This window comes from Parasteatoda tepidariorum, chromosome 1 (genome assembly GCF_982258835.1).
Source record: "Parasteatoda tepidariorum strain Cologne lab strain chromosome 1, Ptep-v5.0, whole genome shotgun sequence".
Lineage (NCBI taxonomy): Eukaryota > Metazoa > Arthropoda > Arachnida > Araneae > Theridiidae > Parasteatoda > Parasteatoda tepidariorum.
In genome coordinates, this window is record NC_141755.1 from 39,381,528 (window position 1) to 39,408,583 (window position 27,056).

Here is a 27,056-nt window from a genome sequence, read left to right on the forward strand (position 1 = left end):
TTTCATATCAATAAATGTTGAAAAAAATCTATACAATTTTAAATGAACTTTGCTGCGTAACATTAACACTTTCATAAATATTGAAAGTAGATTTTGCGAAACTCTATGCAATAGTTTTTGATCTTTTGCCTGTTGTAATAAGTGCCTTGCACCAAAACTGAGCAACAAAAATGTCGACCATATCATAAATAGACATGAATAAGTTAATTTATGCATTTGTTATTAAAAAAACTAGTAACCATTTCGGTCATAAACCTCTTCCAATTCTCTGTATCATGAGCACATTTGTGTGCAATTTAAAATGGTAGTTTTTTCAATGTTTTTGTCTGCTGGATAATGGATAAATTACTCATACAGTAAAACTTGTGTAAGTTGACCACTTGTGCATTGTTTTAGTGGTCAACTTAGACAAGTGGTCAACTTACAGAGGGGGTGGGTCATTGTTTACATTTTCGTTTCCTATATCATGTTGCTATATATTTAATTTTTTTTTTTACTTGACTTAAAAATTTTATTCAGAAAATATGCAAATGAATATCTTAAGAAATGTGTTTAAACCTGAATGAACTTCAATTTGATAGATATAATTCTAATATTTAACTAATTTTGTTTTAAAAAATTATTTCGTTAGTTATGCATGTGCATGTGAATTGTTTAATACACTTAATGAAGTGTTAAAATCGGGTCTGCGGACTATACTAAGGTGCGGACTATACTATGGTGCGGACTATATGCGCGAAATTACGGTAAATATAATTTCTTAAAATATCAGAACACGAAAACATGTAATTTGAAAACTTTAACAAAATAAAATTATTTGAACCCCTTAAAATTTATTTACTACACTTAAAGATCAAAGACCATAAATAATGGATCGAAGCATATTTCAGAGCATTCATTTTTTCAAACGCTCACTATTGCAACTGGAAGAGCAATTTTTCAACTAACACACCTGTTTTCAATGAACAGATGAAAGAAATGGTCAAAAGCTGACTCCTTACAGTTTCCCCTGATGGTCAACTCACAAAATATGATGGGATATGAAAGGGTAGATTAGTTTTTTACACTATTTCACCAAACAAGTGAAATTTTAGCATACATTGCAAAAATGACAAAACATTTTCTAAATTTTTTTTTCTGGTCATCTTATGAGGGTTTTAAAATAGAATTTCATAATACTCCTAGACAAAATTGACTTATTTCAGTGGTCAACATACAAGATAGACAGGTGGTCAAGTTACAAAGGTTTTGCTTCTTTATATTATATAGGAAAAATTCCGTTCTTGATAATTGAGGTCAACTTATGCAGGTGTCCAACTTACAAGGGTGGTCAATTCGGCAGGTTTCACAGTAATAGGAGATGGCTGAAATAAATATGTAAAAACGTGACACCAAACCACCAAAGTAGACAAGTGAAATTTCGCTTTTTTGTTGCAATATTTTTCATAAATGCCGGAAAAGTATTCTGCAAGTTATTAAGTTTTCATTTCTACAGAAATAAAAGCTTTTAGATTTTTTTTACCCTATTGACTTTTTAAGATTTACTTACTAAGTAATTCACAACGAATTTACATTTCTCTTAAAGCACTTTCTGTCCTTGTATTTTTGTATTTATTGCATTTTATCAGCGCTACTAAACTGACGATCATTGACAGTCCATGATCATTAATTTGCCAATTAAATGATATGGTAACTTCTGCCTTTGCAATGTAGTTTGTATTGTTTTGGGTTGGCCGGTTATCATAAAAAATATACTGTCACTTTTTAAATTCTTATATAACATTTTCAATTAATTACTACTGTAGTAGAATCCATTATTCATACTGCATTTACTAAGGCTTAAAATAACTGAAATCAAACTAATGTCTTTAATTTCTTTCACTCACGCAATTTACTTGTCAAACTCTCTTGAGACAAAAACTTATATTTTATTGATGCTTAAAAAGATCCTTTATTTTTTGGCTATTCTTATATAAACAACCCTGAATAATCGTCATGCAATTTATTTAATATATCATGCAAAAAAACAACTATCACCCGAGTCTCCACCCAGAAAAATTTTGCCACACCCTTAATGTGATATTAAAAAAATATATCTTGATTTAAAGTATTTTTTTTAAATATTCTTTTTAGGTACTTCATTTACCTCACCTAAAAAGTAACTCATTAAGTTGTCAATATTACGTTTGTTAACAAAGAAACGTTCCCAAGATAAACTCCAAAATAGCGAAAAAATTTTACAAGCTACTAGTAGCAAAGAAAAATATTTATTTGCTATTTGTTATAAGCAAATACTATAAAAATAATAATTAATATTTCTTAACATTAAATATAACCATATTTGGAGAATATACTGAAAACTCGTCGTCGAGTCATAGGCCGGTGCCCCGTCTTTGATCGTGAGAGCATCTTTTGTAATTAGGGCATCAGTATTGCCCCATTAATATGTGATTCTAACTGTATAGTACAGTGGTGTACACTTATTATTATTTGCCCTTTCCTTTTTAACCTTTCGAACCTGGTTGGGCATATATGTCCCATCAGATGTTCTGAATAAACTGTTGGACAAAATAAATCCCAAACTTTATCTCCTAAATATGCAGAGAGGGAACTCAGATCTTGAAAAAAATATCACCTAGTTCCTATAACAGAAGTCAAATGAGACCGTCTATCCGGGCAACTGGCACAGGCAGGCTCGCGGTCACAGTTAAAAAAAACTAGGTGCAAGGCACAGTCGCAAAAGTAATATTATAAATTTATGCGAATGCCAAAAGGTTGATAACAGAGGGTATTGTTATAGCATCATCACATATTACGGTCTTTAGATTTTTTCTCCTTCTATATGGATGTTTGGCAGCACTTGAGAAACTGTGCTGCATAGCTTTGAAGAAATAACATTTTTGTGAAGATTCATACATTATTCCATGAGAAAAAATAACAGAGATAGAGTTAAGATAAAGTGACTGTCCTACTATAAGTGAGATTTATATATTTTTAAATTGTTTTGAATCCTAATTTGAATGATTTAGAAAGTTAGTCATTTTATTATCATTTGTTACGGACGGATGCTGGTGGGACATCAATGTCCCCCAGTCTGGTGCAAGAAGTGAGTCTAAACTTTAAAAACACTCATTTGTATTATCCTTCTTCTATCAGCACGACAGTCTAGGATAGATCAGTGTCGTCCCACTATACATTTGGCTCGATCATACTCTAGGTTTCTCCATCTATTGATGCTCATGATTTTAACGCTGATTTTCGAAGCTTTGTCGCCAAGGAAAATGAAAAAAAGCCATAGTTTAAGTTCCTTATACTTGAAGCAATGCGATGACTTTAAACTAGATATATAATCTTGGCGTGAAGAATTATTAGGGTTTTGGAACAGATAAATAATTTAAATAGTACAAAAGATACTAAACTTTTTTTAAAAATCGTCAATTTGGCTACATTTTTTCACGCAAGGGAAAATTATCAATATCACTGCCTTATTCTCAGTTTTTACATATTTTTATGAGCCCAGGTGATGCAGCAAAGGATTAAGTTTTTGAATATTAAAAAATTAGACAGCAAACGCTTTCATTTTCAAAAAACTGTGGCTTTTCTCCATACTGACGTTTAGCACCATTTTCAAAATAAGCGTTGACAGTGCTGGATTTAGATGGGCTAGATTGGACTTAATTTCTGATACTTGGTCTTCCCCTTTTTGGTAGCCAGTACAGTAAGCTTTACAAAAGTTATCTTCTTAACAATTGGATCACCATCATCTTTTCTATAGATGTATGCGACGCAGCAGGATTCTATAGAATTTAATAACTAATCAATGAAAAATAAATTTGCTGTTAAAAGAAAAACGTTCTTTTTAAAAAGTTTGAAACCAGCCTCGAAAGGGTTAATTCCAGTACAGTACGTCCAAAGAGTCTGTATGCTCTCTGTAATAAATCCATTCAAAGATATGGAATTACATCAAGAAGTATGGAAAGATGTCTACTCGTTACTAGATAAAAAACGAAACTAAGTAGTATCAAACAAAAATCTTCGATGTAAAAGAAAAAACCAATAAGGTTTTAAAATAACATTGCACTGCCCGAACAATTCAAAAAATTGGCAATTGCTGGATTTACAAAATCTTGGAAAAATATCTTCGTGATATTGTACAACCTAGAAAGCGATCACTAACTAGGTGGTCTGATGAAATTCGAAAAACGGTGAAATGAAAGACATGAGAAACAAATCAAAAGATCAAGAAATTATAAAGTTTTGGAATATTTTCAAATAAGTATTTCTAAAATGTTAATAGAAATCTTTGTGTGGAGAAGATATTCTTTTGACGTTGCCTATTGATCTTAGCATTAGGTTGGCTGCAAACTGTGTTTGTAAAGACTATTAAGGAAAGTTTAAAGGCTAAAGCTTAGGATATTTTTTTACAACTGTAGCCTAAATTTGAAATCCATGTTCTTCAGGTACGCTACATGTTTGCTTAAAAGGTAGTAAAAGAGGTAATACTTAGGTTTACTTTATGACTGCTTAATCCACTTGGTATAAAATTTATTCTATATAGTTTGAACTCAAAGTGTTAATCTTTCCTTATAAGAAAAAAAAAGATTTTTTTTTATTTGAAAATTCACTATTAGATGATAATTAAAACCATTTGCAGTGCGTGTAAACTAACCTTTTCATACAACTCTAGCTCACAACTTTTAATAGAATATTAAACTTCCACTAATACCGATATGTTCTGAAAGTTGTTTCATAATATAAATTAAAGCATTTTCATGTTTTTCTGATAACATTCGACATAATTTATGATATTCCAAATAATAAAATCTGCATTCGTTTGTTACCTTCGTTTTTAACAAGATTATAAACAATATTAACCACTTTTGGCGACAACATTGATCCCCTTTCAAATTTGTCTTGTACAACGTATAAGCTAAAATGGTATATTTAATCTTTTACTTCGATGAGAGCCAGTACCTAAATGCCTATAAGCACGCCCCTAAACTATGAAAAAGAAAATAAGCACATAAAACATGCGTAATTATCAGGAAACACACTCAAAATTCCAGCAATACGACTGGAAAAGTAATTAATTTACTTCAAAGAAGTTTAAATAAAAAAAAGTTATGAAAAGCGTATTTTGGATCGAAATATTATTTAGTATTTAGGGCAGTAATTCAGCTCAATAGACGTCAAATTTAACGCAAAAAATGATTCTTCCTTAATTATTAAATCGACATACCAATAGTGTAGTGGTTTTATTTAAATCGCTATCTTCCAATGTCGCTAACAACTTCATACCTTTTTCTCTAACATGTTTTTCCCCTCACCCGTTATTATTGATTACGGATGGGGAAGCCCGAGAAAAGAGATGGAAGGCCGTATCCATAGTGACCGTCACTATTTGGATCGAATATGACCTTGTCCCCACTACGACGGTCTATCTTGCGGAGGGGGTAAGTTCTGAGGAATTTGCGAGGGATCTTTTGAAGTTTGAATTGATTGAATTTTGGCTGCAATGGGAGATCTTCTAAAAAAAGAATGAACACAATTAGATGAGAGAGATAAAAAAAAAAAGAAGAAGAAAGAGGGAGCATAAAATTGAACGGTTTGTTTCTACTAACTTGCAAAATTTATTCGTCTTTTACTTATCTAGCCTGTAAATTATGCAAAGAAATTTAAAATCAAATTATTTTTGCAGGTGTTTAGAATAAATTAAACCAAAAAGTGGTTAGTAAGGTAAAATTGAACTTAAAATTTAAAAATCTTATGAATAGCTTTTTCAGAGTCTCTTATTTTAAGTTGAAAATTGGTATAAGTTCAAACTGGCCCGTTTCTTTTGTATATACGGAAAAATTTGCACTTTCTATTTCAGGTTTTTTAAGTAGGGAGTCAGAAATCGGGAAAATTATATAGGGAAATTGAATAAATCATTTGTTTGATCAGTTGTGTTGTGCGAGAATTTTCGTTAAGCCATGTTATAACTTCATTGAATCCGATCTGCAAAGTCCTTGGCCTTACATCATTCGTTTGTTCAGTCGTGTTGTGTGAAAAAATTCGCTTAGCTACGTGTTAAAATTTTCTTTTAAGGTACATGGTTAAAGAAAAAATTTAAGTAGTATAACACACTTCTTTTCATGCATCCTGTTGCGAAATCAATGGAGAGTGAGTTTAAATAATTCTTTTAACACGACTGGCAACTCTTGCAATTGTAATATTCTAACTCTGGCTGGTTTCTAGGCAACCAAACGACTTTTGCTTGTTATAAATGTTTTTTGTACATCTTTTGTGTATGTCAGTGGAAATAAAGGAATACGATCTTTGTAAAAGCTAGCACATCCCAACAACACATATTTTCATGCACATTAAAATCAATTTACCGGCTTCATTACAAAAAGATTTTGCTTTAAAAACAAGCACATTTTTTATAATATATTCACCAGGGTTTAAAAAGAGCCGTATTTTTTTTTAAAAAAAAACCCATCTCGGGTGGATTTTTTAGGTTTTTTTTGTGCTTTCTTGGGCTTTTTTTAGGGTTTTATTTGGTTTTTTAAGTTATTACCTAGTTTAATACATTTCTTGTGTAAATTTTAATTTTAAATTCAAAAAAAAAACAATTTTAGTTCAAAAGAACGCATTCATAACAAAATTTGAAAAAAATAAAATAAAACCATCTTTTTATATTGGTATTAATAAATGGCTTTTAAATTAATTCTTCCTTTGTCTAGAAATAAAAGCATATTATTGAGGTCAGAGAAATATGCTGTTTTCTGTTTTATTTATTTTTTTAAGTACTTAAGTTATATTTTATTTATTTATTTATTTATTGTTAAAATAAAGTAAGTCTTGCAAGCCAACTTTACTACATAACTACTGTTCATTTAACAATTTTTACATTTTTTGAATTGCCCTTTAAACTGTGTATTTCGAATTAGTTTTGCTGCGAATTCGATAAATAATAATATGAATAAAGTAATTAATCAATCAAGTCTTGCAAGTCAACTTTACTACATAACTACTGTTCATTTAACAATTTTCACATTTTTTGAATTGCCCTTTAAACTGTGTATTTCGAATTAGTTTTGCTGCGAATTCGATAAATAATAATATGAATAAAGTAATTAATCAATCACGTAAACTTTCATTAAATAAAATTTATATTGAAAAATAAGTTAACCTTGATTCCATATTATTCAGTATTTTATCATGGTTTAAATTTTAAGAATTTTTATACTTAAATCCTTTTTTGTGGCATTAAAATATAACTACTAACAACTTATTCTTATCTATTCATTTGATTATTTTATAAGACAAAAATATTATTTTGAAAATAATTTAAAAGTTTTATTTTTATATTTTATTATATTACTTATAGTATATGCTATATATTCGTATATACTTATATATTCGTATTTCAAAACTTATTCTTTAAGGAGAGAAAAATAAAGACAAAGTAATTCCAGCTTGTACTTTGCACCTGTTCAGTTTAAAACAGATGACATTAAAAAAGCACTCATTCTTGTTTTAAAAAAAAAATCATTTTTCTTAATGTTGAAGCAAGAAAAATTATAATATGAATTCAAAGTTACATACATACTTATCTAAATGCATTTAGTTTTGAATGTAGGGTTATGTATATGTCACGGCGAAAGACCGAAATCGGTGGTTGTTCACTTTCACCGGTGAATGTCGACAAACACCAAATACGTCGTTGAAAGATCGAATATTTCATTACATTCTTGTACATTCGGACCCTCACCGGTGTATGTCGACAATCACAAATATGCTTTGGTGAATGTCCGAAATATTTATTACATTCGATTTGATATGAATTTATTAGTGGATATAATTACATTTATTCGATATTTTAACACTACACTGATGTTTTTTTAAGGTTAAGTGCCACTGCCCGGTATACCCTACACTGATTTTTCTTTAAGGTCAAGTGCCATTGCCTTGTATATATTTGCTCGATACTCCAAACACTGATGTTTCTTCTAATCTATCGTCAGTAAGTATTAAAATATAGAATAAATATAAATATATCAAATAAATATAATAATATTAACGAATAAATTAATATAAAATTGGATATAACAAATATTTCGGACATTCACCAAAGCGACTATGTGATTGTTGACATTCACCGGTGAGAGTCAGAAATAAGGGTATTTAGCAAATATTTCGGACATGCACCAAGCGACTACGTGAATGTTGACATTCACCGGTGAATGTCGACATTCTCCAGATTTCGGTGTTTCACCGTAACATATATTTGAGTATTATGTATTAATATATGAAATAAATAAAAATGTAATAAAAATTGATGTATGGGCAGAATTTTATTATGTTTATAAAGAAAAACTAAAAAATATACCCTCTGGGTTTTATTTAGTATACTTGAGTGAGGGGTTTTTACTGGGGGGGAGGTTAAGATTCTTGATATTCGCACTAATTCCTTCAAACGATTGTTATTTTATCAGTTTCATATAGTTTTTTGCTAGATAACTATATTTAATTTATATAATTTACCTCAATATTAAAAAATGGTGGTATGCTAGAAAACTTCGTAACAAAGTGACTACAGTTTCTTTACATTCCTACCTGTGAGAAACTTCTTTCAAATTTAAATCATTTTAACAGTTTACATACAAAATGAGAGGTTGTGTATATATAAAATAAATTCACTTCTTTATAATGAGACAGACCACACTGCTGATGGACTAGGAAGATAATCTTATATGTTTGAATCTTTATACCACGTGTATTTACAGATGGATAAAAATAAATGTTTTTATATCATTGTTCATCAATTTGATTCTCACTTCAGATGATAAATGGTTAATTTATACAGATTATTTAAATTTATTGAATACTTTAATAAGTATTGCTAATACGTAATGAAGCAAGCTTTTTTTTAAAAAAATCAGTTAGTAACTTTTTTTTTTCGTTCTAAAATGTTCAGTTTATTTTTTATTCAGAACTACTTTCTTTTAATTAATTAAAAAATATTTTAACTATCTTTGATGAATTAAATGCTTATTACTTTTCAAAATTACGAGTAAACATTTTACATAATATTTTAAGTACATTTATTTAATGTCAATCTTAACTGGAAAATATTTCAGTTTTTCTATTTCGATGACTATAAAAATCCCTAAATTTCCCTATGTGTAGAATATATTTTTACATTATCATGAAATTTATATTAATTTGTACGATCTACTGGATTTTTCCTGTCCAGTAGGTTGTCAACAGATACCACTGTATTTAATTTGTCCTTAATAAACTTACATACATAACATATACATAGTTGAAACTGCATCACTACTGCTTGGTTAAGGAGTTATAAAGTAAACAGAATTTTTTCTTTCTTTTGCCAGATGTTAACTTTAACGTCTTATGTGGTGCTTCCAATGAATGATGGTTCTTCATTGAGGATTCTGACGACGCATTCCTGTGTTTTGTAAATCGCATATAGTGTGTACTGCAATATTTTGCTGCGTCTTTAAAGCATTGTGTCAACGCGTTAAACTTAACTTTCATGGCAACTTGGAATAGAAAGTGTTCAGGTATGACGCAAGAAGAAGTTGACGCTCTTCAAGTGAAAATTGCTATGAAGCAGGAACAGCATCTGATTCCTCTGAAAGAAGATTTGGCTGATTGGCTGAACAAAACATTAGGTGAGTGCATTTAATAGTTATATATTTGGAGGTGGCAATTGAAATAATGTCGTCTGATTCAGTGAATTTAATTTTTTTTTATAAAATTTCAATACAGATTAATTTATAAAGCTAGATTGATCTATATTTATCTTATGTTAGCCTAAATGAAATGTGAGTCGAACTGGTATTCGTGCTAACATAAAACTAGAATCCAAATAAAATTTGTTGTTTTTACATTTTATTTGTTGTATTTACATTTGTTGATTTATTGTAGTAAATACTACACTACTAAGTGTTGTATTTACTACGAGTACAATACAATACTACTATCTAGTATATATTTAAAGCATTTATGTGTGTCATTCCCATGATTTTTATTTTTATATAAATTGATAGCTTGTTCGTGAATTTTCTTCATCATATTTATAAATTCTTTGTTGCTTAATACTACATGTTTTGATGTCATACATTGAACATAATGCTAAGTAGTTTCTAGTTAGCGGGCATATTGCCATGTTCTGCCAACAATATATTCACCTGTTGTTATACTTACAGTATGTTCTGCGAGCATATTTACTAAAAGCAGTTTTACCACTCATTCTTTCCTTGCACAATATAACAGCAAAACTGATGTTTATTGCTAGTTTTGCTGTTAGCGAAAAGTACAAAAAATTATTGACGTACTCTAATAAGATTAAAAGTATTAAATTTATCATACATTTCAAAGAATTGGTGGTCCCTTAGAATAAAAAGAACTGAATTGAAATAGTTAAATAAATAATCCAACTTGTTCATCCTAAAATCACATTCTATGGAAAACTTGTTCACAACAACAGGCGCGATAGATTTTAAATAAATGTTTATAATCGTTGGATAATTTTTAATGGTAGTTACTAGTTAATTGAATGCAAATAGTCCGTAGATAAATATTTTTTAATTGGGTGTATTTTATTTATCATTGATTTCCATAGTTCAGCATAACTAGCATCTTTAAAGACATGTCCCTTAGTTTAATGTTAATGAATTGAATTAAGTGTTAGGCTTAAAGGCGCAAGGTCCAAAAGGACCTCTTACACCAAACCGGAGTTTTGAGACAATTTAGCATTTATCGAACATTTGTCGAATTTCTGTTGCTAAAATCCGCAAATAAATTTGGATAGAATGGTGTTTGTTAATAAATGTTAATGAAGGAAACTTGCGAAGTTTTAAGCCTATTTATACATAAGAACTGTTTCTGAACACATGAGTGAGTAATCAACGCGGAAGAGGAATTAACACCGTTCTTAAGTTAATAGTATCCAAAAAGATAATCTGACCAAGTCACGCGGTGAAAAATAGAATAGATTGAGAATGAGCAGCCACCCGAAACTGAAGATGACTTTTTTTTTCTTCTTTTTTTTTTGTATTTACATTTGAGGAAGAAGACGACTTATGAATTCACACCTAAGGCTGATCGTTCTTATTCATTATCTAACATTAACGGGACGCTTATTTGAAAATCTGAAACGGTATGGTAGGCAAAAAGATAAAGAGTTATCTCGTTTTTCTCCAACTTTTTTTCTATTATCAATCAAAGGAATCTCAATTTTAGTTTTTAATTTCTGTGATATAGCCTTGTAAGAAGACGACTAGATTTTAAAATTAAGAAGTAAAGGAATAATTTCAAATTAATATAGGGGAAAATAAATCGAATTCCAAATATTGTTAAAGAGTTTTTAATCTGCAAACTTAACGTCTGAACCAGTTGTCGGAAAAACGACATTATTTTTGCAGTTTGCTGCAACTACTTTGTAACAAATGTAGTTAACTATAACTACAACTACTTTTTCTTATGTAGTGATTGCAAACTGCTTTGAAATTGTAGTAACTGCTTTACTACTTTGAAGAGACGAACTCTGTTGGAGAACTTAATTTAAACATATGTTTAAAATGGTTTTGATTAAGAAATTGACTAACTTTAAACATTAGTGAATAATTAAGAAATATCTATTCGTGTTTACATAAACCAGTTTGTTATTCCAAAAAAAAATGTTTTTTTTAATTTGTTTATTTAACTTTAAACTTATGCTTTTTTTGACAGTGAATATTAAAAAATGCGAAATTGTCAAATACTTGCAATTTTTTAATTGTTTAATGCTCTTTTACGTCCTCTGAGAAATTATGTACATCGAAAATATGTTTCCTTCATTTGAAATAACATTAATGTTTTACGAGTGTGAAAGTGAAACCCAAAGTCATTAACTATCTAATTTTCGTAATGGCTAGTTTAAATATTACTTATGCTTTATTTTAAATATGTAATTTCTGTTAACGCTCAGTTGCAGATGCAGGATCATTTTTATTGCATCCATTGATGGACCCGTGGAGATTTGCACCCATCAAATTCGAAAATGCGTTACATCTGGGGTTTTTTCTTTTTTTAATTTTTTTAAAAGTAGTTGCCAGGAATCGTTACAAACTACTGCTTTTTTTGCATCGCACTTCTCGCTACACTACTTTTTTTAAGATTGCAACACGCTACACTACGAACTACGAAAAAAAGTAGCGACTGCGGTAGTTTCACTACTTGTAGAGCGATACTTCCGATCACTGGTCAGAACTAGCAATGCCGGCAATCTTGAAGACTGTGTAGAAGTAAAGATGAATGAGAAAAAGTGAAATATTAGCTTTGGCTTAAAATGTACCTATCATGATCGTAAGAAATTTGATTTGGGCTTAAAAAATGTACCTATCATGATCGTATCATTCCCGATTAACTTATCTGTTTTTTGCAAGTTTAATCAACTGTCTAGATTAAAGGTTTCCTAAGATTTTCCTTTTGATTTTCAATCGGAATGAAACTTTTTGCCGTTTAAACAAACAGCTTAATTTTTTTTCCTCTAATAAATGTTCATGCTTTCATGTTTCTAGTATAAAACATTAATTCATTGAATGGCGGTGTTTCTTACAAAAAGATCAAAATTCGCGTTATATTTTGAATTACAGATGATTGTTGATCTGGAAGTTTATTCAAAGAACTCACCTAATGAATATATATAAATAATAATGAATATGCTGCTACACAAAAAAAAAATCGAGTAAAATTACCGTCCTGCATGTTAATAACATTTCTTGTTTAAAAAAAAATGGCTAATAAAACCAAAATATTTGGTATTTTAACCATTGAGTTGGCAATTTAGCAGTTCATATAGCAACGGTTAACCAGAAATGTTTGTTTTCAAAATTATAGATCTTATTACCCCACACTTAGCAAAAAATACAAAGCTGAAAAGTAAATTTAACCGAATAAATGGTTTTGATACTATAAGCTATGGTATGATAAAATTATTAAATCTTATTACATATTTTAAAATTATATTTCATTGGATATTTTTCCAAAATATTCAAAATTACAAAGCTTTTACAAATAACCAGAAACACAGTAAATTTTACATTAATTTTGATTATACCCATTCTCGATATAGTAATAAGTTTTGCCAATTTATTCGTTTCTTTCTTCCAAGGCCGTGCTTAGGGAAGACAAACTGGGTGTACGCCTAGACCAGCTAGAATTTAAAGCCACCAAAAATCAGTTCTAGTCATTATCTCAGAGTCAAGTTAATTAAATTTTGAAATTGGAGCAATTAGTAATGTTTTTCTTTTAATATTTTAAAAATGCTTACATTATTACAAACAAATAATTTAAATATAGTTGTAGGTTTCCAATGCTCGCCATGTCTTCTTCTAACCTGTGGAAGGACTACGATAAAAAAAATGAACGTAAAATCAAACTTAATTTTCAAACGAACCGGAGAAAAGCAAGAATAAAATTATTAGGAATTTTCAAATTAACTTCGTCGACTTTTAAATCGATTTATAATGTGTGTGTAGTCGTCTAAGTTTTGTCACAATTAGATAGCAGAAGTATTGAAAAATAATTAGAAAATACAACTACAGAGTGCTGCACACACTTTATTTTTAATATTTTCAAATTAACTTCATCGACTTTTAAATCCATTTATAAAGTGTGTGCAGTCGTCTAAGTTTTGTCACATTTAGACAGCATAAGTATTGAAAAAATAATTAGAAAATAAAACTACAGAGTGCTGCACACACTTCATATTTAATATTTTCAAATTAACTTCATCGACTTTTAAATCTATTCATAAAGTGTGTGCAGTCGTCTAAGTTTTGTCACATTTAGACAGCATAAGTATTGAAAAATAATTAGAAAATAAAACTACAGAGTGCTGCACACACTTTATATTTAATATTTTCAAATTAACTTCATCGACTTTTAAATCGATTTATAAAGTATGTGCAGTCGTCTGAGTTTTGTCACATTTGGACAGCATAAGTATAGGAAAAATCATAAGAAAATAAAACTACAGAGTGTCGCACACACTGTGCTGCACACGCTTTATATTTAATATTTTCAAATTAACTTCATCGACTTTTAAATCGATTTAGACAGCATAAGTGTGTGCAGTAGTCTAAGTTTTGTCACATTTAGAGAGCATAAGTATTGAAAAAATAATTAGAAAATAAATCTACAGAGTGCAGATAGTATAACAGAAGAAGAGAGAAGAAAAAAAAAATCAATTACACGATAACATTATTTGAATAAACAAGAAGAAAAAAAATCTAGAAAGTGAGCTTCTGGTGCCCACCACTTTCACTATCTCTACTTCTTCATTCGATGCTCTCCTTTACCAAAAATGAAGTAGGTAGGTCACGGTCACTTCGCCACCTAGAAACTCGAACGATCTTATTTATGATTTACGGATGGCATCTTTCGAAACGAGAGCTACCCGTTCAAGGACTTCTTCCTCCCCCAACAACTGATGAGAATAATAGCGCCATTTGATAGTCCTTCCTTGCCAGTGATCAAATTCTAAATAATAGATTCATTATCTTCAATTGTCACTCTTGAGCGAGAGGATTCTATTTATGAATAATTCTATTCTTTCAATAGTAAGTGAATAAAAATAAGCTTTTGAATGTAAATTAATAGAAGCAGAGTTTATACTTAGCATTATGTAAATCAATAGGACTATGTTTTTTGACAATGAAGGAAAAAATGGAATTTCTTTGTGTCGGTTATCCAAATCCATTATGCCTAGTTTTTAAACATGGGCAATTTAACACAAGGCTGTGAACATATAACTGCCCATTTATATCGTTTTTACTTTTTGATCCATTTTGACCAGTTTCCTCATACCTTCCTTTAAGATACCGCTCACAAAGCTGACACCCCCTCCATGATTGTTATCAAGGATCAACAGTTTTAGTCCACAATGGGGTTGGTTTCGATTATTCAAGTCCATTAGACCTAACTTATAAGCGTTGATAAATCAGCAATCGACTGAAGCCATTAAATTAAACTGCCCATATATATTGTAATAATTTATTAGCTATTTTGGACCACTTTCTTTCCTCTAAGATATTTGCAAAACTCTACCTTTCCCAAAAATACTGTTATCAATGATCAATCCTTTAGTATATGAAAGAAATTAATTAATTGTTAGCTTGAAGCTCACGTAATAATTACCTTGTTGAAAATTTTAGATCGCAGAACTGGGTATAAAATAGATAATTTGATTGGCATTTTAAAATTTTTCTGAAAATCTGATTAGAAAAATTTATTTCAATCCATTGATTTAAATTATTCATTTGATCTGACGTAATGAACCTGATAGTTTTAATTTTCCTGAATAACTATTCCATAGGGGCTTATCAAGCCTGGAAGGATTAGATTATTAAGTCAATTTGTTCGCCACAAATGCTTTGGATTCAAATTACTTAGACTCTTCGTTTAGGTTTTGTCCAGCACCAGTGTTATGTCAGAATTTAGTTACATAAAACTACTTGTTCAACTTCAAGAAAAACGACCTACCCTGCCACGCTTCACTATTTCATAAACAAAATCTTAATGGCGTTTATGTTAGAATGAAATTCTATTTCTAATAAATAATAATCACCCTGCTCCTATTTTTTTTAAAAATAATAATAGATCTCTAAGCAATAACAACGAAGAAAAATAGCAGTTATTATTATTCATCTCTGGACTGCTGGAAAAGTCTCATAGCACAATATTCTTCACACGCACATAATCATCCTTTCAGTCAGACATTATATTATCAATTCAACCAAATAAAATTAAATATGTTTTCGACTACTCGTAAGTCTAGTTTTCACGGTGTTTCGACAATTGTAATTACGTCGTTCTGTTTATTTTTTTGCCCATTGAGACCAGAAAGTAAAGAGTTTCTTTTCTTACTTTTTTTTCCCTCTCTCTCGCGACATTGATGTTTTCTGGCGTCTTGGCAACGTGGGAACAGGATTGAAAGCAAAGATTATTGGGCGGGCTAGTTAAACTTCATGGTCATTAACAGCATAGACAATAATAATCGAAACTAATCGGGAATACTAATTTCAAATAATGCTTATTTCAGATTGTTCCGATAAATTATGTGAACTTAACAATTCATTCTTTTGACAATGTGCACCACGAATTGATGGACTCCAACAGTGGATTCTAATGATGTTATTAATCTTAACAAGTCGTGAGAAGATTGTTTTTTCTTTGATTTTGAGTCTCTGTAACATCTGCTTAGTATACAGCAGGGTCAACTAAAATTTAGCTTTAAAGTTTTTTTTTGTTTTGTTTTTTGTCTAAAGTAAGGATACAGAATAGAATATAGAAAGAGATATAGAATAGTTTTAGAAGGATATAGAAATATAGAAAGAATATAAAAATATAGAATAGAATATAGAAAGAGATATAGAATAGTTTTAGAAGGATACCGAAGGGCATAACAATGCCAACATTTCTGAAATAAGGATTTTTTTTTATTTAAAAATTGTTTGTATTGTTATTTCACTCTTTACAGTTCTTTTTTCACTTTTTTTTACATAATGAAACTTTTTACGTAACCGTGATAAAACGAAAAAAATTTTCATATGCAGTCTTGATACAAAATTATAGTAATCTTTTTTACGAATATAAAGTGAAAATTAAAAAAAAAAATTATATATATATTTTTTTCTTCTTTTTTTTTAATTTCTTTTTTTTAATGCAAGAGCTAAACTATTTATAATGTGGCTGTAAAGTCTATTACTCAAAATGCCAGTTTATACTGAAAGTCATAAATATCACTCAGCTGGTATACTAATGATAAAAAATTACAGTATAAAATAACAAATAAATTAAGATAAAAATTATATATATCATAATTTTAAAACGTTCAAAAACATTTTCCCTAGTTAATCAACAACTTTTTGTTTTTGAAATGATAAAACGTTGATAAGAGTCATACATTGATAAGATTCATGAAAATCCAACGAGTTAATTCCTCTGTCTTTCATGAAGCCGTGGGCCCTGTGTGAAGTTAGTTATGATCCTAACGCTAATTTCTGACCTTATTCGTATTAGAAATAATAATTTTTTAAACTATATTAATTTGCAATCCTGTATCGATTTTTCAATTTATTTTTGAATGCATATAGAGAATTTGAGAAAAATCAGCTTTAAAACAAAGAGAGATGTCAAAACGCCATTTACAGAACATCTTTTTCGATTCAAAAATAACTTTTCTTTATTCTCTTATTTTACTCCGCAGATTAAATTCTAACAGCTTAAACTTAACTTTATTCACTTATTTTATTCCACAAATCAAATTCTAATAGTTTAAACTTAACTTTCTTTATTGAGTTTACTTTCTTTATTCAGTTCACTTAACTTTCTTTGTTCAGTTGTTACAGTTTAAACTTGACGTGTAGAGAAAACTCCAAAGTTTGGGTATTATGTATTTCTCAAATAACAACGTCTTCGCCTGAATTTCTTAAAAAAATTCCAATTAAATCAGACTATCAATTTTATTAATCAAAAGTTTAAATTCCTATTCTTATCATTTCATTACATTGTGATTATTGTGAAATTATATTCCTCCCCCTTTTTTTTTTAAGGATAATTAACAAAATAAATAACTTGATCATCAAGACGTGATACTTCTTTTCTTAAGACGCTATCATTAGCATAATATGAATGAAATGTTTGAGTAAAATGTTGAATGTGGGTATAGGATATTGCGCAATCGTCCATCAAGAAAGATCATATGCTTGATTCGTGAAGGACGTGTCCGAGCGGGGGCAGCAGCGACACCTACCCGAATCCCAATGGGATATCCCTGAATAAATAACTCTCAATCCTATAACTCCTACTTTTTGGCCATGACAATGGTATTGAGTGCCTTATCTGATATAATACCCAGAAATAGATATTCGAATGTTTACTTTCTGGTTCATGTCACCTTCGCTATTTCAAAGGATTTGAGCACTCTTCACACTATGGAAACTCTTCCGTTAGCTCCTCAACATTTATAAACGATTTGTTTTACTATATTACAGAATCGGAAGTTTCTAAACCCAAAATCTTTTTTTCTTCTCTAGTTGATCTGAAAAGCATATTTTATAAAATCTTTTGTATGATCTAGTACTTTTTTTGTGAAAAGAAAATTTAAATGACATAATTTTCCCTATTGGAGAGTTTTACCGCTTTCACGCGTAGCATCTCTCAGATTCACGTACGCATGTTCTAAGTAGCCCACTCACTACAGAACAGTTTCGGTGCTCCAGAAAACTTATATATGTGATCGTGGTAGATGCTACGTGAAAGTGCCAAATCTCTCAATAAAGAAATTTTGCATATTAACGTAGAATAGTGAAATTTTGAACATGCAGTACAACCTCAGTTCTCCACAAAGCTTGCAGGTAACCAACGTGCGTGAATGTGAAGATGTTTGGGAAACGTGTAAAATCTGTTCACTCAAAACTCTTCTAAGTTTCGTGGCATACATAAAGTTGCTGCATGCTGCTGGATGTGCGTTGAGCTTTGCATAATGCGAGATCATTTTCAAACAACTCTCGATATGCTGCGTTTCAGAGTTAACTACCGAGAATATCTTGAACGTCACCACACAAAAATTCGGTGTTTTCATAAATGAATATCATTACTTCTGTCTTCTTATGATATTTTCATAAAAAAGTGCTTTAAATATTTCTTCTGTTAGACATGATTATAATTCTGATGCGCATACAAATACTTCGTTCAGCATTAAAATAGCTAAGAGACATCAAGACGTGAAGGTTTTAATTATAGTTTTTACGTTTTTAATCCAATCCGTTGCGTAAGCTCGCTGATAAATCAATGCTATGAACTTGTTCAGATGATCAGAAAATGTATGCGTGGTATTTATTTCCAAGGATTGTGGTTTGGGTAAACAGAAATGCAAAATTTCTTTTCTGATTTCCAAAATTGAAAGGTAAATAACTTGCACAATTTATTTTGAAGGAGAAAAATAGTGAATCTTGCACTTTTACAGTGGTAGGTTAATAAAAACCTGTATTTATATGTAATGACAAAATTATTGATGTGCACTAAAAATTCACAAATTTAACTCGGTGCAGTTCATCATAGCAAATATATTTTTCAAACACAGTGTTTGTATTCAGATTTCTGATCCTTTTTTTACCTTTCTTGAACAAAAGGCGAGCAATTCTGCTGACAGTTGACAGAAAAAAGCAATTGTCAATAACTCAACTGTTTCCTATACATGCCTCATTGCTTTTCGTTTCAGAATTAATATTCATCAGGAAATTATGATTAGGTATATTATTTTCAAACATCATCTATCACAATTGGATGTTAAACTTCATTTCAATATGCATGAAAAATTTATGATCAATATCAGTAAGATGAATATGTCATTATTATTCATTTATTTTTTACTTAAATTACAGTGAACAACTAATGACATTATCAATCGTACATTAATGATTATAATCTTGAGAACATTGCGTATTTATATTTTTTTTATAGATATGTTTTGCATTTCTATGGTAAAGTTGAGCTATTAGCGGAATCTGTGTTAGAATTGCAGAAAGAGCAAACTTTTTTCGTGAATTAACAGACAAATCACTGAATTTAATGATTTAATTTTCGTCTTTATACTCATGATTTATTTTTCGATATTATTGACGCGTTAATACAAGTTCAAAATAAAACGAAAAAGCATGTGATTTTCCTTTCTATTTTTTGCAAAAATTTGAATTATCAATTTTTTAAACGAAATGAAATGTGGAAGAGCACGTTTTCGAACATTAATCTAAAATTACAAATTAAAATTAATGAAAAATTATACATCTAACAAAATGTGAAAGAAACTAATACAGGGAAATTTTAATTACCCAGTGAAAAAAAGAATTTCCAAAACTACCAAAATATGGTAAAATTTACTCGTGTAAAATTTACTCTATGGAAATATTTAAAAGCACGGTAATGAGTAAGGAAGCGCTTTGGTAATAATTTTGGTTACATTAATGATAAAATATGATTTCATAATATGTGATAAAAATTTGGTAAATATGGTAAAATTTGGTAATTTTATCATGATCTTTAGAGCATGGCTTAAAAACCCTTTATTTAGTTAAATTTGCTTTTAAATTTTGTAATTTTTTAAAAATGTGTGGTAGTACGAACAATAATTTTGAAAGTCAGAATTTCCGGTAAATCGGTACCACGTGGATGGCGTAATTAATAAATAAATAGTTTAAATACCTTATATCTTGATTTTTTTTACCAGTGTTGGTGTTTTTTTTTCTTTCTTTTTTTATCTTCTTCGTGCTAGAAATGCCATTACGGTTTTTTTGCCAGAATGTTTTCAGTGTAACTTGCCAACATTATAAAAGTAGAATTTACGTTGTTAATAAGGTAGATAACTCCCCTAGTGGTAGTAATTTATTCTTATGATAAACAAAAACTAGGCTAGTAATAAAAAATGCCACTTCTGATCATTAATAGTTAAAAGTTATTATTCTTTAGGAAAATTGGGTCAAAAGTTAGAGGATATATTCAATTTCCACAATGCAAACTCTTTTTTTTTTCGCAACCTTTTTAAAATATTTTTAATTTTGATCGTGAACAAAAAACTCAAATTTGAAATTTCTTTTCAGACCCTGTGCAATGAACCGTAGCTGTTTGATGAAAAAAAAATAAGGGTTGCGTGCGTTACATTCTAAAGCGATACATTGTATCGCTCATTTTTGTTGGAGTTCCATTGTTAATTCGGGTCTTGTTCCATTGCTGGTTTACTTACTGATTAATTATTAATAATTAGAACAGTTACAATTGCTTATCTTCTGTTATTTGTCGTTTATTTCTTCCTAAACTTTTTGTCCTGCTTTTTTTCCCCCAGTTGTATATAAACTAGCGAATATTAACGGTCAATTAGTTGAATCTTATGAAACTAGTGTTTTCTTTCACGAAAAAAAATAATGCAATCCTAATACACTCTATAACAAAAAAATCGACGCACTAACAAGGAGTAGTCCGATTAAGACGAAAATTGGAGGATAGGAAGACAATGTACAGAATAGTAAATGATTCAGATTTCAGAACAATTGAATAATTTATTGCAGAGTCACAGTAACAAGTTCAATAAGGTGTTGACCCGCCTCTAGCCTGGATACAAGCTGCCACACGGCGTGGCATAGACCGATAAAGCTCCCGGATGGTCTCTTGCGGTATTTCCAGCCAAATTCTATTCAATTGTCGAACGAGGTCATCAACATTCCGTGCCAGATGCAATCGCCTTCCCATCATATCCCAGACATGCTCGATGGGAGAGAGATCTGGCAATCTGGCAGGCCAAGGAAGAGTTTGACAAGCTTGCAGACAGTTCATTGCAACACGTGCCGTATGTGGTCTGGCATTTTCCTGCTGAAAAACCAGTCCAGGGCGCTGCAAAAGGAACGGTAGCAAAATAGGTCTTAGGATGTCGTCGACGTACCGCTGTGCAGTAAATGTACCTCTAATGACGACCAAAAGGGTCCGGCTGTCAAAGGAAATGGCGCCCCAGACCATAATGCCTTGTTGAGGGTCGGTGTGGCGTGCAATACTGATTCCCCCTCTACCCTGTACGTCTCCAAACACGTCTTCGATGATCGTCAGGACACAGTTGGAAGCGGGATTCGTCGCTAAAGACTATACGTCCCCAGTCGGCATCATTCCAGCCATATCTGTTCAAAACATTCATGCATACGAAATTTCAAAGCAGTCGGATGATTGCTTCTTGGTGCGTCGATTTTTTGTTATAAAGTGTATATTGCATGCAATATGACTTTTAATTTTCTCAAAAGAAAAAATTCATAGAATTTAAAATGTTAAACAATTAAATTTAGCTACATATAACTCCATAAATATGCATGTAGTAAAGCCCGTCGAGTGTATTTCTTAATTTAGCCATTTATTTTATTTTCCTTTTTTAATTTTAGTTTATATCCTAGAATATTTATTTTAACTGTATTAAAAGAACAAAAAAAAACTAAATCTCATCATTTTTCTGCAGTTTTATTACTAGAGAAATTAAATCAGTATGATGAAATAACCCATATGTTTTTCAATACTGTGTAATATCTATCCAAAATGAAATTTATATCTTTTATTATTCAAAATCATGAACAAATAAGCTTAACAAAAAGAGTATTCTTGTGTGGAATATTCTATTTCACTATTTGCATGAACATTCCTTGAAACTATAAAATCCATTGAAATTTCGTTCGTTCATGTTGCAGCTAAGCTATAAAAATTCTGATTCTTACCCTTTATAATCAAAATTAAGAACAAAACAGCATAACAAAAAGAGTGTTCTCGCGTGGAATATTTTTTTTTTACTATTTGCATGAACATTTTTGGAAACTATAAAATTCATTGAAATTTCAATTTCTTTCGTTCATGCCTGCAGCTAAGCTTTAAATATATTATGATTCTTATCTTTTATCACTCAAAATTAAGAACAAAACAGCGTAACAAAAAGGGAGTTTTCGTGTGGAATATTTTATTTACTATTTGCATAAATATTTTTTGAAACTATAAAATCCATTGAAATTTCTTTCGTTCATGTTGCAGCTATGCTATAAATATTATGATTCATATTTGATTCGTAACATTAAAAACTCTTAAATAAAAGTATAGAAAAAAATTATAGTGTTTTTACTATAAACAATAATAAATAAACATACAATACCAATAATAAACAAACATTATTTAATATCGAAACAAATAATATCTAATGAGCATTCTTTTATTCCTTAAAATTGAACGCGTTGTTTATGATGATCACGTTATCTGATCGACACAATATTCAATTAAAAGCAAATAACTATCTACATTGAAAATTAAATCTAATACATTTAAAAAAGAGCATTTCAAGTGATGCACCTATCATCACTTGAAACCTCATTGTGGTATCTCTCGACGGCAAAACAAGTTTCAAGGTTTTGTCTTAAATATGACATAACAGCATCTCAATTTCAAAATGAAGGTCTTTTATAATAGCATATTATGTTAGCTCTGATATTATGGGTTTGACGACAAAAACTACATAATGAATGCTATTAGATTATTTGATACTACGCGAGATTTTTCTTAGCTGGTATTTTGTTCTCTGATGATATTATCCACACCAAATTTTTGTTAAATATAGATACCAGCTTTAGGGTTTTTTGCTGTCTACCTTCTTCATGCAGACTTAAAAAAAGTAAGGTTACTGATTCAAAATGTTTTTGTACGAAGAAAACAATTTGTGATCAATAACAATACCCACGCTTAGCATTGATAATAAGGTATCAATAACCATACTATGGAAGCTGTTGAAGTACCATGGAATTCCTGAATGTTTTTTTAAACATTATCAGATATATGTGTAAAAATTACAATATGCGAGTTATCCATACTGGCCAACAATTAGAATGTTTCAATTTTGATTCCGGTGTTAGATAGGGTAATGTACTTTCTTCAACAATATTTTTAATTGCCTGGTTGGCAGAGCACTGGACTCTCGTTCATGAGAACGGGAGGAACGAATCCAGCCTGCCAGACTTCCCATGAATAAAAGGGTGGTACAAATAGACTGGGATGGAAAACTATGAAAGAAGCTCTATGTTCCCATTCGGAGTGAAGAGGAATATGTATGTATGTAACCATAGTATGTGTGTAACCATCATATATGGCAGTACTTTTACTTTCGTTACTTGTACCGCCGGTACAAATAAAAAGTACGTACTTTTACTTGTACTTCGTTACTTTTTAAATTTAGTACTTTTACTTGTACTTTCGTTACTTTTTTGGGGAAAAAGTACAAGTATTTGTAACGGAAATGTTGAATGAAATCGTTACTTTTTTCTAAAACTCGGTAAGCTTTCTAAAAGAAAAAAAAAATTAAAAAAAAAAAAATGCTGTCAAAATGCAATTATTTTGCAAAATGAATAAAAATATTAATTTGGAAGTTATTTTCATTCATTTTCGAGTTTTATGCATTTGTTTAATACATTTTAAATTAAAAAAAAAATGTTGGATTTTGTTTATTACGTTTTTCAATTTTCTTTTTGGACTCACTAATAATACATTTTTGTCTTAATACATTTTTTACTAAATACATTTTTACCTAGTACATTTTTTACTAAAATTATGTTTATGCCCGACCTTGTCAAACAACGCCCAGTCAAATCTCTAAGAACTATTTGTGCTACTGAAAACTATTATAATTACTATTTTAACTCTTGAAAACTCGAAGGTATTAATTTAGCCGCAGATACTAAAATTCGTTTACAAATTTTAATTCTTCCGTTTGGCAGAAATGTTCGAAAAATGATTTTCTCGCATGACTTCAGCATTAGCCATTGTTACAAATAAAACTGTAGACTGTTCTGTTTCAACTTATACTGATGCACATTCAATTTTTTTTTATTAGCTCAAAGATCACAAAGCTATCTGAAACCCCGTGTTTGCTTTGTTTATGTTTGTGCTTTTAAAACGCGTTTCTATAGAGTAAAACAATTTTAAATCAATGGCAATTTAAATAAATAAAGATAATAAACTAAAAATTAAAATCAATAGATAAAATTTCTTTTTCGTGCAAATCCATAAAAAAGTTTCATATTAAAATTATACTTGATTTTAAAATTATATTATCCGATTATATCATAAAATTATATTATAATATTCCTCCGAATTTAAAAATAAATTAATATCCATAACTTTCAAAATTAAAAATAATTAAATAAATAAAACCAATTTTGCAAAACCTTTGAAGAACATAAGAATATTATTCAATAAAATTTTAGGTTACTTTGAATTTTCGATTTCCTAGAAATGTACTTTTAAATCGTTACTTTTTTGTTTAGTACTTGTACTTTTACTTGTACTTTTTACTCGTTACTTTTTCAAATAAGAACTTTTTACTTTTTACTCGTTACTTTTTTTAAAAATACTTGTACTTTTGTTTTACTCGTTACTTTTTAAAAGTAACGTTGCCATATATGGTAACCATAGAGCCCAAAAATAATAATCTTATACTTAAAAAACGAAATTTTGTAGTTGTTCCATCTTAAAAATGCCAACAATGATACAATTTTAATAGATTGGTTCCATTTATTAATAAATATTATGTAAACACATAAAACGTCGGGGTTTAAGTTTTTTTTTCTGATATAGACGTAAAGGGTGTATAAGCAATGCTGATTAAAAACGTTAATCTTCTTTTAGAAAAGGATAATAATAATTCCCTATTATTAACTTTTACAGAAAAAGTTTATGTTTACGAGGGAAAAAATTTAATCAAAGTATACAGGGGGGGGGGGGAGTTTACGATTTGTTAAATTTTTTAATAGGGGTAGCGATCAAATCCATCTAAAATGTACTTACACAATACTGTTTTTAAAAAGCAATTAAATAAGAAGGCTTAACTCCAAAAAAAAATTTAAATTTTAATTATAAAGTTATATTAATATAATTCGAAGAGTGATATTGAATTTTTCATCTTATATTGGAATATTTTTGAACTCTTCCATTTTAATAAGTTAAATCATTAAAAAAATATTATTAGTGGTTCAATCTTAATTGGACATTCTATATTTTTTCTAAATTTCAGATTTTTGATTCTTGAACTTACACCTTCTTATTCGGTTCAGGACCACAATTATGCTAAGAATAGAGCTACCATTATTTGTTTATTTATTTATTTATTAAGAAAAAAAAGCTCAGGTGATACTTTATTATTGTAAGGCTCTTTTAAATGTGTTACTCCATTTGCTATCCCACCACCACATTGATCAAGATCAAGATGAATGGATAAAAGGCCGCACGTGACCTCAGGCACCCAGATATCCTACAGTTCAGTTCAGTTCTAATTTAATGCTATTTGGGTAATAATGTTGCCACAATTTTTTTAAGAAAAGATTTTTTAATATTTTCAAGCATAAATTAATGCAATTTGGGTTATAAAGTTGTTACCATTTTTTTTTCTTTTTTAAAGAAAAGCTCTTCTTAGTATTTTCAGTTTATTTAAAATTAATTTAGGAAATAAAGATGCCACATTTTTATTTTATGAAAAGCTTCTTTAATAATTTCAAGTAATCTATATAAACTTAATTTGGATTGGAAAATAATTTAATTTGAAAAGAAGCTGACCACTCAAAAACATTCCCGATATCAAGGACCGCATTGACTATAATTCCAACAGCCCATAGAATGTGAAGTTAATTAAGATTTTATGAGGGGAAAGAACGAAGAAAGATATTCGTCTTGGTTAGTCACATTAGATGATGACTTCCTCGTCATTCAGCAGAATAACTTGCTATAGAAGAAACGAAAGAAAGAAAAGAAGACTAATATCTTTGCTACTTATACGTAGTTCCGCTACATAAAGTGTTATTAAGGTCTCGTCCATAGCCGTTATAATCTGATTAGGCGATACGGCCAAGTGATCATACCGAATTTTGAATTTCGAGGACAAAACAATGGATTCTTCTTCAATTCATGGTAGAAGCTTTCTTATTTTGTATTTCGTGACCAAAAGTGAAACTCGTGTTTAGCCACCCCTTGTCAACTAGGTTATTTTTTTAAATGATATAAAATCCTTTGTTCTTTAACCCTGAAAGAAATTGCGAGAAAAATAAAATTAATCCCAAGAAAAGGACAGTATGTTCTGTTTTATTTTTAAATATTTCCCTTTCAAAAAAAAAATCGCCAAAGCTGCATAAGTTTTATATTGTTAGTATTATTGTTATTTTTTATTTATTATAATTTTCTGCGAGGATGGGCTCCACTCGCCCATAGCCTGCAATTGTTTCTCATTATTTTAGTTTTTTGAAGATAAGCTTAAATAAATCTAATATACATCTTTAGATGCTTTTCGAATGACTTTATAAATACTTTGCATTAGCAATTATTCTTTGAAAGCAAAACATTGCGTAAAGTTAAAAGCAAACATTCAAGACTACTCTAAACAATAATAAGCTTTTAATAGCTCCAAATATCGTGTTTAAAATATACTCTTTTTGAACTTAAAACAACTT

At 29.7% G+C, this 27,056-nt stretch overlaps 1 protein-coding gene across 5 annotated transcripts in view; it reads left to right on the forward strand.

Annotated features, from left to right (window-relative positions):
- Window positions 1–27,056, forward strand: part of LOC107438242 (growth arrest-specific protein 2) — a 193,436-nt gene that overhangs the window by 127,330 nt on the left and 39,050 nt on the right. For 4 of the 5 annotated variants that reach the window (XM_071179981.2, XM_071179984.2, XM_016050469.4 and 1 more), the window contains one exon: window positions 9,381–9,680. In XM_071179981.2, the coding sequence (XP_071036082.1) occupies window positions 9,542–9,680 (139 nt within the window). In that variant the 5' untranslated portion in view covers window positions 9,381–9,541. Of the gene's footprint in view, window positions 1–7,891; window positions 8,009–9,380; window positions 9,681–27,056 lie in introns of all 5 variants that reach the window. The other variant, XM_071179982.2, reaches the window with a different exon arrangement.